This window comes from Erythrolamprus reginae, chromosome Z, assembly GCF_031021105.1.
Source record: "Erythrolamprus reginae isolate rEryReg1 chromosome Z, rEryReg1.hap1, whole genome shotgun sequence".
NCBI lineage: Eukaryota > Metazoa > Chordata > Lepidosauria > Squamata > Dipsadidae > Erythrolamprus > Erythrolamprus reginae.
Window position 1 is genome coordinate 29842797 of NC_091963.1, and position 20678 is coordinate 29863474.

The 20678-nt window shown below is 38.2% G+C and overlaps 1 protein-coding gene across 3 annotated transcripts in view; it reads left to right on the forward strand.

The window, feature by feature from the left end:
- The first annotated feature begins 10533 nt into the window (after positions 1–10533).
- Positions 10534–20678, forward strand: part of CACNB2 (calcium voltage-gated channel auxiliary subunit beta 2) — a 206157-nt gene continuing 196012 nt past the window's right edge. Inside the window, exon 1 of one of the 3 annotated variants that reach the window (XM_070729107.1) lies at positions 10534–10968. In XM_070729107.1, the coding sequence (XP_070585208.1) occupies positions 10849–10968 (120 nt within the window). In that variant the 5' untranslated portion in view covers positions 10534–10848. The remainder of the gene's footprint in view (positions 10969–20678) is intronic. The other 2 variants (XM_070729106.1, XR_011556912.1) reach the window with 2 other exon arrangements.

Below are 20678 nucleotides of genomic sequence, written 5' to 3' on the forward strand. Positions count from 1 at the left end.
TAAACATGGCTTGATATTTTTCTATGTTCTGATTGAGTCAGTGTTAAAATCTCTATTTGTGGTGTGACAATCATATTCCTCATAATCCTCTGTGCTTACACACACTGGCTAGGTTTTACATATGGCAAATGAGTTAAACAACTAATTAGTTTCAGTTCTAGTCAAAAGATTAAGGATTTCAGGATATAAAAACTGACAGTAGTGCTAATTCTTTTTTTTAAAAAAAGTAGTGTATCTCAAAATAAAAAAGAATATATTGAAAGATCTTTTCTCTCTTTTTTTCCAAACTAGATATCCTCCTCCTATTTTTAGACAGATGACTTTAAATTCATTTTGAAAACCAGACTTCTATTAAATAAAACACTAACTGGATAGCCATAAGTGTGGATATACAGGAAAACATACCTTTTTGCCAAGTAACAGCTGTCAGGTCTTTCTTTTACAAAGCCAAAGAAATGAAAAGTTATTTTGTAAGTGACCAACTTCTAGAAATCATGCAAAATAAGATTTTTGGAATTCTCTCTAACCTTTCTATGGTCAATACATAGCAACATGTTGCAGCTGAGGGTTTCATTTCATGCATGCCCTTGTCTGCCAACTTGCCTTCCCCTGAGGACCTTATACTGCAAGAGTCAAAAAGAGGGCCATAAAAATATTTTTTTTGAAAAAGTTTTTTTTAATTTTTCTCCACAAACTCTATCAATACATCAATATATACATACCTTGAGATAATCAATGATATACATAAACAGTGTTCCCTCGAATTTCACGGGTTCGAACTTTGCGAATAGCCTATACCACGTTTTTTCAAAAAATATTAATTAAAAAAATACTTTGCAGCTTTTTTTCCTATACCACGGTTTTTCCCCCCGAATGATGTCATATGTCATCGCCAAACTAATAATTTTTGCAAATAAATAACAAAATAATAATAATTATTGTTAATAAATAATTATGTTTATAAATAGCAGGATCACTAAGTGTCTTATTCAATGGTGAGTATCAGTAATAATAATGAGTAAATGGTTGTTACGGGAATGGGAAATGGTAATTTAGGGGGTTTAAAGTGTTAAGGGAAGGCTTGTGATACTGTCCATAGCCAAAAATGGTGTATTTACTTCCGCATCTCTACTTCGCGGAAATTCGACTTTTGTGGGCGGTCTCGGAACGCATCCCCCACGGAAATCGAGGGAACACTGTACATACATTTTAAATCGATCAATCATAAAATATCCTATTTGCACCAATTTTTCATACCTTTTCTCCAGTCAAGTCTTTTGCACTACCCACCTCTGCTTTTCTCTCCTCTTTCTACTTTCTTACTCCTCCTCTCCTCCCTTTCCTTCCCTCTTTCCATCCATCTTCTCTTTATCTTCTACTTTCTTCCACTTCTTCTCTTTCCTCTCTTCTACTCTCCCTTCACTTCCTATTCTCACTTTCTCCCCCCTTTTACCTTCTCCCGAGTTCTTCTCCTCCTTATTCATATCATATTTGACAGACTGATATTTTCTTCCACACTAATGGTGCCCATCCTAAAATTAGTATTATTGTTGCTTTATATTATTCTGTATTTATTATTTTGTGGTATAAATACCCTAACCTAATACCATATTATATGTGTGGATTGTTTCCCAATGCTACCTCCAATTTAAAAAATCGAATTTTGTCATCTGGGAACACCATCGATTAGTTTCAGATTATTATACCAAATTAACCGCTATAGCTTAATTTCTCCGCCAATTATTGTTTCACCTGTTTTTTAAGTTCAAACCATAATGCTTCCTCTGGCCATAAAAATATTTACTAACTGCTCGCAGCTTAGACAACATAAATTGTTTCAACTCCTATCCTCAAAACAATGCTATAGAGCACTGTACATCAAGATAAAAAGACACAAGATCAGCCCCCCCACCAATGCCATCACTCTGCTAAACAAATAATTTCCTGACCATTGTCAAACTTTTCATTAAGGCAGCGTATTAGCTTTCTCATCATTCTTATCAACCATCTCCTCCCATTTATGAAAGCATGATTGTAACTTGTTTGTATATTTATGATTTATATTAATATTGATTGTTTCCTGATTGCTTATCTGTGGCCTATGACGATAATTAAGTGTTGTATCTCATGGTTCTTCTATCTTGTAATAAAATGTATATTTTATTTTATGTACACTGAGAGCATATACACCAATGACAAATTGGCCAATAAATTATTCTATTCTATTCTACCTGCTTTCTATTCAGGAAAGTTTACCATCCAGAAAGCAACAATTTGAGCATCTATCCAACTTTATCTCCCATTATTACATTCTTGGCAGTAGCCTATGCTTACTGTCTATGGAGGGGTTTTTTTCTCGCTTTGCAGGTACTCCCCCTCCCTTGCTTGATTTTTCTTAGAAGGAAAGGATTGTTTCAAGCGTTTTACGCTGCTGTTAGGGAAATACCACCCTATTGGAATTCTTCCAGTACAGAGCTGTTGGAAAGCTTTTAATGACAAAGAACCAAGATGAGTGACATTCAGCAAGGCTTTTTGGCTACTAGAACAATTGACATTCAAATGTGAGTTTACATATCCTTTCTGACTTTTGGCCTAAACCTGGTTTTTGGTGAAGTTTAATTCTTTGTTTGGTGATTTTTAACCTGTATTAATTGATGGGATAAATTTCCCTATTCAGCTCTGTTTGGAAAGAAAAACGTTAATCTATTCCTGAAAAGAAGAAATTTCAGAAATCTGGCTAGCTAATCTGTGGTCTATTTGTTCTAGTAATTGGTTTAAAAAGCAAAATACTGTGTTTTCTCCTTTGCTTCATTCTGGTTAGGCTTATCTCAAGTGCTTTTTGTATCCGGGAAAGAGGTCTTCCTCCACTCTTTAGTGGTTCTTGGCACTGTTCCTTTGGAGTGTACTTCCAAGAGGCAGGGATGCAAGCTTGGCATTTATTTTTTTTATTGTTCTTCTTGGGGGCATGTGATATTTCCTTAAATCTGGATGATCTCCTTAGGACAGTGGTGGTGAACCTTTTTTTCATCCGGTGCTGAAAGACCATGTGCACATGCTATTTGTGCATGCGCGAGTGCCCACATCCATAATTCAATGCCTGGGGAAGGCGAAAACAATTTTCCCCGCCTCTCTAGAAGACAAAAACACCCTCTCAGAGCCTCTGTGTAAGCCAAAAGTCAGGTGGCAAGCACACACATGCATTTTAATTCCTCACGGTACTCTGGTCCCCTTCCATGATTTGTAACTTCACCCTTCAGGTATTTCTAATCTAATGAGTGGTATTTAGGGCAGCTTTTTGCAATCAAAGAAACTTTTTGTATTTTTGTACAGGTAATCCTTGATTTACAACTGTCCATTTAGTGATCAGTTACAATAGCACTGAAAAAAGTGAGTTACGCACTTACAATTGTTGCAGCATCCACAGGATCACAAGAAGCCAGATGAGGAGAAGTACCCCTCTCTGTGATTGATGTTGAGTGGGCCACACCCACCCAATCACATGACTACCTGGCCATGCTGAATGCACATAAGGACTACCCAGAATTTAAAAGGTGATTTTTTGACTGATCCTTGCACTTATAACTAGTGATGGGCTCCTACGGGAACGGTCAGGAATGCAGTTCCGGTAGCAAAATTTGGAGTTCCATCCCAGAGCAACCAATTTGCAGTGAAATATGTTGAAACAAAATGCATGCCACGCCCATAGTGTGGTAGTAAAAAAATTGGTAGCCCATCACTGCTTATAATGGTCCTCACATTTTATGTTTTGTGCCCTACCTTGTCATCATAGTGAAGAGAAGCACCAAAATTGTGAAATAAGTGACATGGTTGTTAAGAATAAATCTAATGATGGTTGTAAGGGCAAGGACAGGTCATAATCCACTATTTTCAGCCCTCTGAGTAGTCCCTATGGGTGTAGCTATGCCCATATGGTCACATGACCAGCTAGCCACATCCACCAAGTCACATGGATACCAAGCAAATACTCCCCCAAATAAGCCACACACCTCAGAACTGATTGTTAAAAAATTTGAATCCCACCACTGGGTATAAGGTTAGGAAAGGCAAAATTTAAAATCAGTGGTTAATTAATATTAAACATCAGTTTAATTTAATAAAACATTGGATACTTCTTCAGCCGAGTTATACAAGTAAGCTTGCAATATTCTTAGATGTTTGAAAATACCTAAATGACAGTAACTGCATTTTGTAAGATTTCCTGTTTGACTTTGGAGATAAACAGTTGTACAAGTTTATGAATGATGAATGATGAATGATGATAAAATCCATCTTTGTAGGTCTGTTATGCATTCTTCCCGTCTGACTACTCCCTTCTGACTATTTTCTTATACAGTTGCATCATACAATGGTATGTTGACTGTATAAAATGCCTCTCACTGTAGGTCAACTATGTATCCGGGAAGAATGAACATAAAATACACAAGTAATTTGGCCATGTTTCATTCTACTTTATTTTGCATTTAGGAAAGAATATCTCAGAAGTCAACAAAACTTTAAAAACTACTGTCATATCCATTCCTGAAAAAAAGTAAAAAGTAAAAATAACACCCCCAAGATACTGGCACATTGTAGAAAAGTGAGCCATGGAACTGAAGTGGAAAATACCATACAGTATAAGGAATAGAGCAAGCAAATGTAATCTTTATATAACATCATATATTTTAATATATGAACAAAAATATCATTATTATTAAAAATGTAATAATTTAATCATCTGTATTGCATTAATTTCTCATTACACCCTAAAATATTATAACAAACTTATTTTACAGCATAGTAGATAAAATGATTGAAAGACTCTAAAGCAAAGATGGGTACTATTATTGTTGCAAGTTTAAAACTGGAATAGCTCTATGTTTGCTAACATAATTATACTAGCAAATATGTGGCTGCATAATAGGTATTGGGTGAGCATATTTAATTTAATTTATTAGATTTGTATGCCACCCCTTTCCGAAGATTAGGGGCGGCTCACAACACAATACACAATATACAAATCCAATATTAAAAACAGATTAAAAACCCTTATCATAAAAAAGTTCATCACATAACCCAAACAAAACCATACATAACTCGTATTAGCTAAGGGGCATATCAACTTCTGCAAGCCTGGAAATATAGGTGGGTTTTTAGGAGCTTATGAAAGGCAAGGAGGGTGGGGGCTTCTCCGGAGGGAGTTGATTCCAGAGGGCCCGGGCCGCCACAGAGAAGGCTCTTCCCCTTGGTTCTGCCAGATGACATTGCTTAGTCGACGGGACCCGGAAAAGGCCAATTCTGTGGGACCTAACCGGTCACTGGGATTCGTGCAGCAGAAGGCGGTCCCGAAGGTATTCTGGTCCGATATGGTGAGTTCATGGTTGATCCCAGAACATATGGTGTTAAATAAAATGACCCAGAACACCTTATGTATTGTATGAACAATGTGTAGTGTTTTTGTCTGGGGTTGCCAAAAAGCACAGGGTGTTTTTTGGCAAACCCAGACAAAGCTGAAAACCAAGGAAGTTATTTGTAACTCTTGAGCTACGATAGCCAAGGTATGATTAAATATGTGGAATCATACAAAACAGAATTATAACATCAGGGATGCAAAGTCCTGGGTAGATAGAATAGGCAGTAATGAACTAGGATTTATTGTATCCTGTTTCTGCCATTGTATGGTCACTGGACTCTTGCAGTACAGTATAGATATGTTAGCCTTAACACGGTGCACTAAAAATAGTATGATTACTTCAATGTGCATTATATACCTACTATTATAGATTGAAAATTCTCAATCATCCAAGTCATGATGGTCCCAAAGGTGCTTTTCCAAAAGGCAACATGGCTATCTTAGAGTTTGCTTACTTGTTTTTTCTCTTAAAACATTTAGCTTTTCAGCCAAGAACCTTCTTTGCTCAGAACTGAAGCAGCTTTTTGAATGGGAACACTTTCAAGGAAAAAAAATCTAGTAAGTGCAATTGCCTTTTGGAAAAGCACCTTTGGGATAGCTCTACATAAATCTCTTGGTACTTTATTGATTGCTGTCTCTCCATTAGCTCACTTACTTGCATCTCCGTTCCTTCCTTGTGCTTTCTTCAGGCCACACAAGAAAAAAATGTGCTTGACTACTGATATAGAATGAATGAGCAAGAGACAGCTGTTTACTCATCCTTTGTGGTGTGTTCACATGATATATTAGCTCATTATCAACTTGGTTTACTCAATTTTCTGGCTCTATTTGACACATTAATTCATAAACCAAGCACTCCAAGTTTAACAAATAAGGGCTAGTTTGTATGTTCTGTGAATATAGTTGGCAGACCATAGTAGACACTATTCTATTTTGGACCAATCCCCCAATTATGAGATTTGGGTAGAGAAAGGAATATTACCATATTTTTTTAACTATAAGACACACTAGTGTATAAGACGCACTAAGATTTCAAAGAGGTAAGAAAAAAAGTTTTTGTCCGATCCGGTCCCAAGGAGCAGTCTATAAGTCTCCCAAACCCTCTGTGCACCCAATTTTTTTTGGTAAAAATCGGTCCCTTTTTTGCAAAAATCGGAGGGTTTTTGCTTTCCCCCAGCCTCAGAAGCACTCTGCATGTCTCCCAAACCCTCTATGTACCCCCTTTTTTTTTTTTTGCAAAAAACAGACCAGTTTTTCACCCATTTTTCCAAAAATGTTGGGAAAATAGTAAATGAAGAAGATAAACAAATATTGAATGCAGAAATTACACAAGATGAAATTGCTAGTGTAATTAAAGTGTTAAAACAAGCCAAAGCACCAGGCCCGGATGGGTTTACAGGAGAATTTTATAAAACTTATATGAATGAATTGTTGCCGCATTTGGGGAAACTGTTTAATAATATATTGTTAACGCATGATATCCCCAGACATGGAAGATTTCAGAGATTGTTACCATTCCGAAGATCAATCGTGATTTAAGAGAGCCTGGGTCCTACCATCCTATTAGTTTGTCAAATCAAGATTACAAAATATTTATGAAGATATTGGCAAATAGACTCGAAAATATCTTACCAAAAATAATTGAAGAGGATCAATATGGGTTTGTGAAGGGTAGGAAGATAAGTGAACCAATTAGAAATGTAATAAATGTGATGCACCAAGCTACTGTTACTAAAAGGAAATTGGGAATTTTGAAATTAGATGTCTATAAAGCTTTTGATAAAGTTAACCATAGCTATTTATATAAATTATGTAAGGAATTAAATATGGGAGACAAATTTTGTGGAATTATAAAAGAGATTTATAAAGGGAAAGAAGCATAGAATGCAGAGAATTAAAATTCAAAATGGTACCAAGCAGGGATGTCCTTTATCTCCAATGTTATTTGTAATAGTGGTTAATAGTTAATGAAAAAGAGAGTGGATGAGGAATTCCATTTGGAGTTGTATAGAGAAGCCTTTCTAATTGAAAGATTAATGGAGTTGCAATCATTTGAAAATAAATGGGTGAAATTGGAAAAAGAGATAAATGGGATAAGAATAGAGAATTAATTTTTATAAGGTGGAATAGGAGCGATCTAGATAAATTAATAGGTCCCATGAAAGAGACTATGGAAATCTGGAAAAATGGCAGGAGAAAATAGGATTATATAAATCAAAACTGTCATTGTTATATGTAATTAATAGAGATTAATAGAGATAATGAAACAAATCTAAAGTGAGTGTACCAAGGCACAAGCAAGTAATATATATAAGATGTTAGTGCAGTCAGATGGGGATGTGATCCAAGGATTGACTGGTGGCAAAGTGAAACACATCTGTGCAAGAGATGAAAAATATAGTGGAGAATATAAGGAAAACTAAGAATACAAAGGTTAGGGAATTGAGAAGGAAAATATTACACAAGTGGTATTACACACCTGTTCAACTTGCATATTTTCAGCAGAATGTTAAAGGTATCTGTTGGCATAGGTGCCAAGATAAAGGAGTGTTCATGCATATGCTTTGGGAATGCCCGGTAGTGCAGAAAAAGTGCAAGAGGATGTTAAATATATGATGGATAATTACTAAGGAAATGGCAATATTAGTTAAAAACAATGCGATGGGAGAATTTAGAGAAATAAAACTAGCAGCGATAGAAAGCGCTCAGATGGTAATAGTGTTGGATTGGACACAATGGACTAGGCAAAATTGTTACAGGTTCAGGGTGGTCCATATTCAATTTGAGATTATGGATAAAAGGATGAATTCAGTGAAAGAAACTGACTTGTGAAAACTGATGGGGCGATGGGACAAGGTAAGACAATATATGGCAAATAGAATCCGAGACCAAGCTACAAGGAATAAATTGGAATCACTCTATAATATGTAAACAGATACAGTAATACCTCATCTTACGAACCTAATTGGTTCCGGAAGGAGGTTCATAAAGCGAAAAGTTCGTAACACGAAACAATGTTTCCCATTGGAAACAATGTAAAAGCCATTAATGCATGCAAGGGGGGGGGAAATCCCAAAATGGCGCTCCACTGGGCGCCACCGCCTGGCTGTCACCTTTTAAAACAGCCGGGGGGCTTCTCGGCATTCTCCCAAACCCGAACTTTTCGGGTTCAGGTTCGGGAGGCCGCTGAGAAGCGCCGCCGCCCACCTGTCACCTTCTTAAACAGCCGGGGGGCTTCTCGGCGTTCTCCCGAACCCAAACCCGAACTTTTCGGGTTCAGGAGGCTGCCGAGAAGCGCCGCTGCCCGCCTGTCACCTTCTTAAACAGCAGAGGGACTTCTCGGTGTTCTCCTGAACCCGAAAGTTCGGGTTCCGGAGACCGCCGAGAAGCGCCCGACTGTTTCAGAAGGTTACAGCTGGGCGCCGCCGCTCGGCGAAGCGCCATTTTTGCGATTGGCGGCGGCGTTTTCGGCTGATCTGGAGGCTGGAAAGGAGGTGGGGAATCCCAATAGGGAATTCCATGGGCGGAGCTTTGACGTCACGAAGACGTCCTTCCTGGTCGGTAAGACACCAGCCGGCAAATGTGCTTGACCTATGGGGCATTGCCAAGAGAAAGATGAGAGCTGAAGGCCGCTATTGAAGCAACTTGGTGTTCTATAATATTTCAGCACTACCACAGCATCCATGCCACGCTGCATTGAGGAAGCAGTTGCTGCTGCAGTAGCGGTAATTAAGTACTGAGTACATATGCATGCTTATACTTTTCAGAGGTCCGATATTGTTCTATGTACAATCATTTTTTTATTAACAGCATGTAATATTCTAATTTTCTGAGATGGGTGATTTGGAGTTTTCATGAGTTGTGTCCCACAATCATCACAATAATGACAATCACGACTTGAACTATCTTGCCTTGCATGTTATGAGTATCTCTCATATATTTTCACCTTTTAAGTTACATTACTGAAATAAATGAATGTTTGCACAATATTCTAATTTTTCGAGTTTCACCTGTATGTTGGATAGCCTCAATGTCTTGAATTATTTCTAAAAATAGTCAAAAATAGAATGTAAATTTAAAAAAAAGATATGGATATCCCAACCAAGCACAAATGATGGAGTGGTATGAGGCCACACAAATGAGTGATGTACTACATGGACAACTGGAGCTGGGAAGATTGTGGATTTTGCTTATAACATTTATTATTATTATTATTATTATTATTATTATTATTATTATTATTATTATTATTATTATTATTATTATTATTATTTAAATTTGTATTCCCCCCCCCCCTCTCCGCAGACTCAGGGCGGCATACAAATTTGCAACTTACACCAATATGCTCATTCAACTATCTTTATAAGAAAAAATACATTCCTTTTGCTTTGCAACCCTCCAGCCCCGTTTCAGTTTGCTATTCCAATAAATTGCTAATAACATAGAGGCCGTTGTGGATGCATGGCTAATGTAACAGATCAGGAGGCTAATTCTGCATCAGACTGTGGATTTTTCTCAGAGTTCTGGTTTTAAAACGGGTGGACATGTCAGTATTTTAAATAAATAATTAACTAAATATATCAAAGAGTGATTGTGGTCATTTAATACATGAATTCAGTGAGACATTGTGGCTTTATCTTCTACAGGTCAACGGGTTAACCCTGTGATGAAAATCTGCCCCCAAAATTGGTCTTTTTTACATGAAAGAAAATCCCCTCATCACTGGATGTACCCTCGCATCGGGTGGGCCCCATCCTTGCAGCAGCGACGTCCAGAGCCCAAAGGAGGAGGACGAGGAGGTCTACCCACGCCCCCTCCAGAAAGAATCGAAGGGGAGGTTCCATGAGCAGACCTCCACGCAGGCCTCTTGGGCGGTTTGCCCCCGCCTATTTCGGCCCCTGCAGCAAGGCTCCTCGCCTAAGTTTGTTTTAGAAATAAAACCACCAAGCCGTCACCTCAAGGTTGCCCTCGGAGCCCTACTTCATTCCCTCATTCTTGCTTCGGGTGGGAGTGGGAGGCGGTGTTTGTGTGTGTGTACGTGTGTATGGAAAAGAGGGGGAAAAGAAAGGGTCTCGGTAGTCCTTTTCTGCTTCCCTCAGGCGCCTCCCTGTCTCCTCCCCTTCAGCCGTAGTAGCAGTTGTTCTCCGAAGCTGGAGCCGCTCTTCTTTAGGCTTAGGGCGAGGCGCGCCGCGCGGGGGCCACTAGGAGACAACCGGGAGCCTTTCCTTACCCCCCCCCCCCGTAACATCACCCTCTCCTTTCGCCGGTCAGCCTTAAAGGAGGCGAACATATGAAACATTTCAAAATGGCCCGACCCTGAGGGATTAGCAAAGCTTTCCTCGAGGAGGAGCGGCAACAACCGTGGGGGTGGGGAGAAATTCTTTGCAGTTGTCCACAGAGAAGCACTTCTTCTTGGAATTGGTCCCCTCCTTCCTCCAATGGTCCAAAGTGACCTGTCCAAATTGTCTCCTGTCACAGAAGTAACGGCGGCGGCGGCGGCGCAAGAGATGCAGATGGACTTCCTGGAGAATCCCCCGGCGCTCGTTACGGCACTGCAGGTACGACTCGGGAGCGCGGGGAAGCCACCGCGAGGGGTATCCATGAGAGCCGCTACCACGTGCGGGGAAGTGGCTGGATTGCTGCGAAACACGGAGCCGCAAAGTAACCACCCCCTGGTGTTGGGCGAACTCACCACCTTAGGCCAGTTGACTAAGCCGTGGTTCAATTTGCTAAGGGGAGGCGAATTGTTTGGGTACAGGTTACACAAAGCCACAAGGTAGATTCCTGGATTGTGGGTTGGGCAAGCTGTGTGAATACAGACGTGGCTGTTTGCCAATCAAGTATAATATTCTGGGTGAACCTGACCAAATGTAAATTTAGTCAGGGATGAAATGGGTAAAGAAGCCATCATCCAACAATCATAAGTGGTTAATCTTGCCATTTCTAAAGACCGTTTCAGTGTTCTGCAACAAAAACAAGACCCCTTGCATTTTTTAGCGAATCTGTTATTTGCGTTAGTGCATTTCACAGCTCACTACATAGGTGCTTTCAGCCTTCTGTCTCTGAAAATATTTAATACCTTCCTATCATTTTCCAGCCTCCAACTAACTTAGAGATAATTATCTGGCTAGAGCTGCCTTTATTGACCACACGCTATGAGGCATAGGTAAAAGTTTACCCCAAGTGCTGTTGTACAGCTTCTGAACATAACATACTTTGTAAGAATTATTGTTAAATTGGATGAAACATGATAGTACTGAGAAGAAACTTGAGGCTAGGTTACACTTTTTTTTTTTTAAAAAAAGCTAGCTCTGTTTCTAAACAGATTACCTTTAAAAACAGAAATAACAGCAAGGTTATTTTGGCATCAGTTCCAAGGAGTTTTCAAGGATGATTTCAAGCATATTTAAATAACTCTGACGAGTATGGCAATAGCAGAGGTAGCTGTGATTTTAGTATTGGTTTCATTATAGAGCCACAATGTTGTAAAGAAGTTTAGAGCTTTGGGCTGAAATCTCACAGGAATACCATGTAGGGAATAAGTCCCAATGTGTATAACATTGAGGTGTGATTAGCTGCAGGAATTACAATATGCGATAATACATTCTTTAATCTTGTTGCAATATTCTTGGCTTTTTAATTCTGACTTGGTAATAAATGAACATCTGAATGCAAATCCTGGATTACTTAGAAGCATGCATCTAAGTGGCAGTGCAGAAACAATAACTTTCTCAGATTCTGAGAAATCAGAAATCATTCTCAGAGAATATTACTTTTAATTTTTTTTTACATGTTCTTAATTTGAAAATCAGGTGATGATTGGCATGTTGGAATATTCTGACAAAGACAAATAACTATTTTGTCAATTTTTAAAATCTTTGTGCAAGAGTGTACAGTAATTACTGTAGAGAAATAAAATATATTTATGGATTAGGCCAGGATGACTTGGATTTTCTTAAATAATGTTTGCCTTTAGATACATAAGAGCACTTGTTCAGACCCTGTCATATTAATTTAAAAGCAAGTTTAGTAAAATGCATATAGTAAAAAAAATCAAAATCTATCAAACTGATGGAAATATGTGTTTTATGTACTAAACCAAGTAAACACGTTCTTTTCCATATGAATGCATGTGGAAAGTGCGGGTATGTATTACACTATCAATTAAACACAATTTGTGGGCATTAGCTTATAAGACTTGTAATGTGTTCAATAGATGCAAGAAATCCTTAAACTATCCTGTTACAGAAATGAATGGTGTTACAGAAAGAGAGAAGTGGAGGGTGTTCTTTTTTTAAATTTTCAAAACATGCACACAAAAGATATTCTAACATAAGGACAAAGCTAATCTAATTCTTTTTAATTGTGCAAAATTTTAATGGGAAGTATGATAATACGCAGTTGGACAATCAGTTCTACCCTTAGAAAGTATTCATGTAGAAATGTGTTACCATGAATATTTTACTTGGTAACTCCATTGTTTGTCATGTTCTAGCAATTTTCTTCCTGCTGCTTTCTATGCAGTATGGTGATACCCAGTGCTTTAATTGCTCTTTTATTCAGTGATTGAGGAACTCTGTATTTGACAGGAAAGTGTATCATTTTCAAACCTAAGAAGTGTATATGCTTTCAGATTTCTTTTTTATTCCCCTTATTGCTCTTGGAAAGGGAGCTACATTTATACAAATTTATAAGTATTTCTTACCAACTGCATGGTCCTATTTGCAAAGACATCGATAGATTATGCTAATAAGTTGCATTTTATTTTCATCTGTGTATTTTAATCTATATTTTAAATATTATTAGCTTATCTTGTACATGCAGTGTTTTTAATCTATTCTGTGATTAACTTTTAAGACACTACAGATTTTAGTGGAAATTAATAACCTACTATATACTTACCATGGCAGTAAAAAAGTATCCCAAACTTCAAGAAAACTCCTCTCAGATGTAAAATTATGTAATATATGAACCATAAATAAGGTAGTTCCAGTAATGCAGCCATGAGATGTTCTGAAAGAACATTTTGTTTCACTAATAAATTATAAAAATGCTGAGCATTTCCATCAAACTACTGTGGCTTTATTTATTTTGTTAGGAGAGTAAGCTCATTTATAAATAGTTACATCCTTTTGTGTGTAATAAATGGAATTACAGTTACAGTGTATCTGTAGCTCAAGATATATTTGCTTTGCTTTTATTTAATATGTTAACTTTTCCTATAATTTTATGTACATATGTGTAATATATAGATTGTAGATTGTTCTGAGTTCGGGTTTTGCCCCGTGTAATATTTTGAGTGTCTATGCGACGTTTCGGTGAAATCACATTCACCATCATCAGGCTGAAGTTTTAAGCTTTGTGCTGTTGTAAATATGTAAAATTCCATATTTACAATAGCACGAACCTTAAAACTTCAGCCTGATGATGGTGAATGTGATTTCACCGAAACGTCGCATAGACACTCAAAATATTACACGGGGCAAAACCCGAACTCAGAACAATCTACATACATATACCCTTGAAAATCTACGAAAACAAATATATATATATATATATATATATATATATATATATATATATATATATATAACCCGAACTCAGAACAATCTACACACACACACACACACACACACACACACACACACACATATATATATATATATATATATATATACACACACACACACACACACATACATACACATACATACGTACGTACGTACTATGTTCAATATATATACTATGCCTATACTATATATATACCTGTACCTATTGTTTGTTTTTCTGATCTTAATAGGAAAGATTAAAATTAATATAAAGATTAAATTACAATTTTTCTTTCTTGCATAATTATGATCAGTTATTCTTGCAAATTTAGAGCTAAATAGAACTTAAACAGTTGATGAATAGAATCGCTTTTTAATTCTTTTCAGTGCTTTTGTTTATATAATTAGGATTAGATTACAAGAATTAGATTACTTTCTAGAGTTCCAGTAATTCTTACTACACAAGTTGTTGTTTGTTCTCAATTAAACTGACAAAGTTACCCCATTTGTCATGAGGTGGCCAAGTGAATGGATACCCACCATTAATCATCAAACCTTTAAATTACTTGACAACAAATTAGTTCATTACACAGTCTGTCCCATTTATTTCTTATATTTTTGCTGAAGAACATTGTGCTTTTACTGAAACTTAAAGTCATCAATTTTCATTCCATTACTTCAAATTAATTCTGTGATTTTCAAATAGCTAATACAGAACTGATCCCCCCCCCAATGAAAAAAATTGTCTCCCACAGTGACGTAAATGGTTACGGACCTTGCTGATTTTCATGACAGAAATTGTCATAGAAAATGATATGATTTGAACATTTTTTCAATGAAAATTAATTACTGATTGTAGATTGTATATCTCTAAATTGTTAGTTGTCCCTCAAGAAATGTAGACAATAGTGAGGGATGCTAAAATCAATTTCTACCTTTTCAATTTATGATGAATTTACCTATTTGTTTTGAAATTTCTGAACAAAAATGTCTGCATTTCTAAAAGTAGTCCCAGATAAACCTTTTGAAAGCAGAGAGGAGAGAATACTTTAATTCTGTTACTCTTGCAGGTCACTTGGATAGCACATAATGCCAGCAACTGTTCAATGATCCACACTAAACACTGAATCTCAGTAATGCTATAAAGTGACAATGATCAGAGATAGCATTAATAACACTTAGGGTAATAGCAACAACTATTCAGTTTCAAGGTTATAAAGTATAGAGCAACTTTAGAAACGTGGAACTCAGGAAAGCAGCAGCAGCAACAGTTTTACAATATTATGGGTATAAGAATTGCAATTTCACACTGACACAAAGCAGTCAGATGTTTAGAATAGCTTCAAGTTAATTTGCAATAACATTGCTTATGTAGAGTGCCTGAGGAAATTCTTCAGAGCTTGGACTTAGAAGGTTTGCAAAATAGCGCCGGCGGACTTACCCGCCGGCGGCGTTTGCGGGAGGGGCCGGGAAGACACCGGACCCATGGCGGCCGCCATCTTTGTTCTCGGGTGAAGTCTCGCGACGCGAGACTTCGCCCAAGAGTTGGGCCTGCAGAGGCCCAGCTGCTGATTGGTCCGGGCGGGGCCTGCTCGCCCTATTTAAGGGCGAGCAGGCCCGAGGCTCTGCCTGTTCGCCCGGACCATCGCCACGAGCAGACACCCGCCCGCCCTCCCTATTTTACAGTGTGCTAAGGAGGGTCGCCCCTAGGGGGGCCGAATGGGAATTTTTTGCGGCTCTGCCCATAAGTTGCACAGGAAGTTTATGTGACGTAACTTTTCCGCCCCGGAAGCAATTGTTTGACCCTGGAGGTCCATTGTTTGGGTCATAGTTGTTATGCAAATTTATGCTAATTTATGATAATTTATTTGAATAAATTATGCTAATTTAATTTAATAAAAATGACCCAGTTAAATCCAGCTCTTGTGTCCGTGTCGTTACTCCGCCTCTCCTGCAATTGAATGTTGAAGAATTATAGCCAAATTTTGGGCAATGGAGTTTGATACAAGGGCTGTTTTGCTGGTAACTGCATTCATATAACCTGTTTTATTTTTTAATCTCATCAAGAAAGTAACTTCTTAAACTGCCACTTTTTAAACTTTCTTTTAAATACAGTGGTACCTCGAGATACGAGTTTAATTCGTTCCGGACCTGGGCTCTTAAGTCGAGCAGCTCTTATCTCGAACGACTTTTCCCCATAGGAATTAATGTAAATAATTTTAATTGGTTCCAGCCCTCAAAAAACTCACAAAGTTAGTCTAAATTATGCAGAAAGACATGTTTTTAATGAAGAAATGTACATGTACATATAAATGAATAATGAAGTTTCTTTCACTTAACTTGTAAACTTTCTTAAACTTTTAAATTTACATATGTTCAACTTCTCTGCCACCCAATCCTGTAGGACAGAGGTCCCCAACCCTTTTTGCACCAGGGCCCGGCTTTAAGCGATCAAGAGAGGAATGGGTGAATGAATGGATGGAGGGTGGGAAGGAAGGAAGGAAAGAGGGAAGGGACAGGAACAGAGGAAGGAAGCAAGGAAACTTATGAAAGGGGAGAGTAAGAGAGGAATGAGTGAAGGGAGGGAGGGAGGGAAGAAGGTGGGAAGGAGAAAGAAAAGAAGAAATAGAGGAAGGGAAGGTAAAAGAGAGCAAGAAAAAGAGCAAGAAAGCAAGCAAGCAAGCAAGCAAGCAAGCAAGCAAGCAAGAAAGAAAGAAAGAAAGAAAGAAAGAAAGAAAGGGGGAAGGGACAGGAACAGAGGAAGGAAGCAAGGAAACTTATGAAAGGGGAGAGTAAGAGAGGAATGAGTGAAGGGAGGAGGGAGGGAAGAAGGTGGGAAGGAGAAAGAAAAGAAGAAATAGAGGAATGGAAGGTAAAAGAGAGAAAGAAAGAAAGAAAGAAAGAAAGAAAGAAAGGGGGAAGGGACAGGAACAGAGGAAGGAAGCAAGGAAACTTATGAAAGGGGAGAGTAAGAGAGGAATGAATGAAGGGAGGGAGGGAAGAAGGTGGGAAGGAGAAAGAAAAGAAGAAATAGAGGAAGGGAAGGTAAAAGAGAAAGAAAAAGAGCAAGAAAGAAAGAAAGAAAGAAAGAAAGAAAGAAAGAAAGAAAGAAAGAAAGGGGGAAGGGACAGGAACAGAGGAAGGAAGCAAGGAAACTTATGAAAGGGGAGAGTAAGAGAGGAATGAGTGAAGGGAGGGAGGGAGGGAAGAAGGTGGGAAGGAGAAAGAAAAGAAGAAATAGAAGGGAAGGTAAAAGAGAGGAAGAAAAAGAGCAAGAAAGAAAGCTGCAAGCACCCCCCCCGAGCCCCCCAGGCCGGCTGCAACCTTTTAAAACACGCGCGCCGCTTCGCAGCTGTCTCCTGAAGCCGAACGCGGAAGTTAGCGTTTGGCTTCAGGAGACAGCTCCTTGGTGCTTGTATCTCGAATTTGGGCTTGTAAGTAGAACAAAAATATCTCTCCCCTCCCAGCTCTTATCTCGAGTTGCTCTTAAGTAGAGCAGCTCTTATGTCGGGGTTCCACTGTAGGTGGTTTTCCCTGCAAATATTAACCATAATTAAGTTAGCTTCCAAGTTGTCTTAAAAACAACATCCTATCAAGACTTATCATATGCCAAGAGAAAAAAGTACTTCAAATTGAATTTATGACCACATCTGTGAATTATTTTGACAACTTCTTGAAGATGGTTTGCTATTATTCCTTTCATCAGTGTTTTTCAATTGCACAGTTCAACCTAAAATGTCCAAGTTGTCCCAAGTAGCAAGTACCAACTGTGCTTTGGTTTTGGTATCAGCTTTGAAAAGCTATGTTCTGTAGCTGCTCTATTAATCAGTTCTTTTACAATAGGGTGTAGAAAATAAATATGTAATTGTTGAGCTTAAAATATTTGATATAGATAGTCATGAACTTATAACAGTTCTAAGTTACAATGGCCCTGGAAAAGTGACATGATAATTTTTCACACTTATTTATTTATTTATTGGATTTGTATGCCGCCCCTCTCCGTGCACTAGGGGACTGTTAGAGCATTTCTGTGGTCATGTGATCAAAATTCAGATGCTGGCAACTGGTTTATATTGATGTAGGTTGCAATGCCCAGCGGTCAGAAGGTAGGCGACCTTCTGACAAACAACGTCAATGGGAAATCCGCATTCACTTAACAACCTTGTTACTAACTTAATAACTGCAGTGATTTACTTAACAACTATGGTAAGAGGGAAAGGTTATTAAATGGGGCAAAATTAATTAACAAATGTCTTGCTTAATAATATAAATTTTGGACTCAATTGTGATCATAAATTGAGAACTACCCGTATTTAAATTACATATTTTGTTTCTAATTACTGTTCAGAATGCTGCATATGAGCTAAATCTTTATATATACGGGAATGGAAAGGTAAAGGGGTTTGACATTCTGTAACTTTCAGTGATATTTATATGCTGTCATTGATTTTAAAAGTTTTTGCATTTTAAAAGTTTTTTGCATAAGGGAAAGAAGACTACTGTATTGAATACAGTGATCCCCCGTTTATTGCGTCCCCCAACCATTGCGAACAGGGTACTTCGCTATTTTTCAACCCGGAAGTCAAAAATACCATCTACGCATGCGTGCCGGGCACGCATGCGTAGATGGCAGCGGCTTCCCTGGGTCTTCCCCCTCTTGCTGGCGTCAGCGAGGAGTTTCCCCACCGCCCACGCAAACTCCTCGCTGCCGCCCGCCCTTCGCCCGCCCACGCCGTTCATTCTCGCCGCTTTTGAGCTGAGTCCGGGAGCGAATTCGCTTCCGGACTCAGCTCAAAACCGCCGATAGCAAGCGGCAAGGAACGGCTTGTCTCGGCGCTTTCGAGCTGTCAGCTCGAAAGCGCCGAGACAAGCCGTTCCTTGCCGCTTGCTATCGGCGGTTTTGAGCTGAGTCCGGAAGCGAATTCGCTTCCGGACTCAGCTCAAAACCGGCGATACCAAGCGCCCCCCGGACCCCCAACCCGGGTTTGGGGGGCTGCTAGGAAGCCCTCCATGCCGGCGGCAAACAGCCACCCCGCCCCCCAATCTTCGGCTCCTCGCTAGCGCTGTGGGAGTAAAAACACCGTCTGCACATGCGCAGACGGTGTTTTTACTTCCGCATCGCTACTTCGCGAAAACCCGCTCGTTGCGGGGGCTCCTGGAACGGAACCCTCGCAACGAGCGGGGGATCACTGTACTTGTGGCTATGTTTAGTTCTTGAACTGCTTTGCACATCTCCAAGTGCTTACATAAAATAATTCCCTTTGAAAAAGGTTTTAGGTGGGTAAAAGAGCTCTGAATCTCTTTAACATTTAACATTTAGTGACTGCTTTGAATTTCTTTGAATTTGATCTGAAAATTAAAAAAAATAACAAAAAAGTACTTTTGTCCAGTTCCACTGAAGAGTTGTGCTTGATGCATATATTTTCTTTGCACCCACTTTGAGCTTTGAGAAATTTATTTACATTCTTTTCTGAATGAAAATATCCAGTTTCCTGGATGTATCTTACAAAGTGTGATAAGGAAAGGAAGACCTTGGTTTCATAGAAGGCTTTCAGATTTACAAATGTCGTGTGTCACTTGTTGTTTATACTATTCTATAAATTAGCTCTGGATTTCCTTTATTGGAATGCTTGCCATCTCTTCGTCACATCTCCTTTTACTAGTAGCGTTAGCCATGTTTCTTTTTAAACTCATACATTTTACATGTTGATTGTGATATGTCATCAAATCAGCAAATCTTTTTAAAATTGCTTTCGTTCATTTTGCAATATATACACACATATATTTGAGAATTTGAGGTTTTGATTTATTTATTTTTATGTTATTTTTATTTTTAATAGACGTAGTCCTCTAATTTGTCCCTTATATGTACATTTTGTTGATACTAAGTTTAATCTTCTAAATATGACAATTTCTGGTTTAAGTACCTTTTTAACATTTACATATTGTCATGGCTTTTTAATTCCTACTCCTTGAGAAATTATGTATACTTTTTTAGGTATTGTTTTTTCCCCTTTCTAGAATCCTTTAAATTAAATTACCTGTGATCAATTAACTTTTTAAAAAAAAAAATCCATTCATTTCATATAATTAGCACTGTCATTTAAACAGTCACGCAGACTGTTGTATTATAGAATTGTGTAATTGTGATAATTATTTTATACAGCACCTTGAAACATTTGAATTAGAAACATAGAAACATAGAAGTCTGACGGCAGAAAAAGACCCCATGGTCCATCTAGTCTGCCCTTATACTATTTTCTGTATTTTATCTTAGGATGGATATATGTTTATCCCAGGCATGTTTAAATTCAGTTACTGTGGATTTATCTACCACGTCTGCTGGAAGTTTGTTCCAAGGATCTACTACTCTTTCAGTAAAATAATATTTTCTCATGTTGCTTTTGATCTTTCCCCCAACTAACTTCAGATTGTGTCCCCTTGTTCTTGTGTTCACTTTCCTATTAAAAACACTTCCCTCCTGGACCTTATTTAACCCTTTAATATATTTAAATGTTTCGATCATGTCCCCCCTTTTCCTTCTGTCCTCCAGACTATACAGATTGAGTTCATTAAGTCTTTCCTGATAGGTTTTATGCTTAAGACCTTCCACCATTCTTGTAGCCTGTCTTTGGACCCGTTCAATTTTGTCAATATCTTTTTGTAGGTGAGGTCTCCAGAACTGAACACAGTATTCCAAATGTGGTCTCACCAGCATT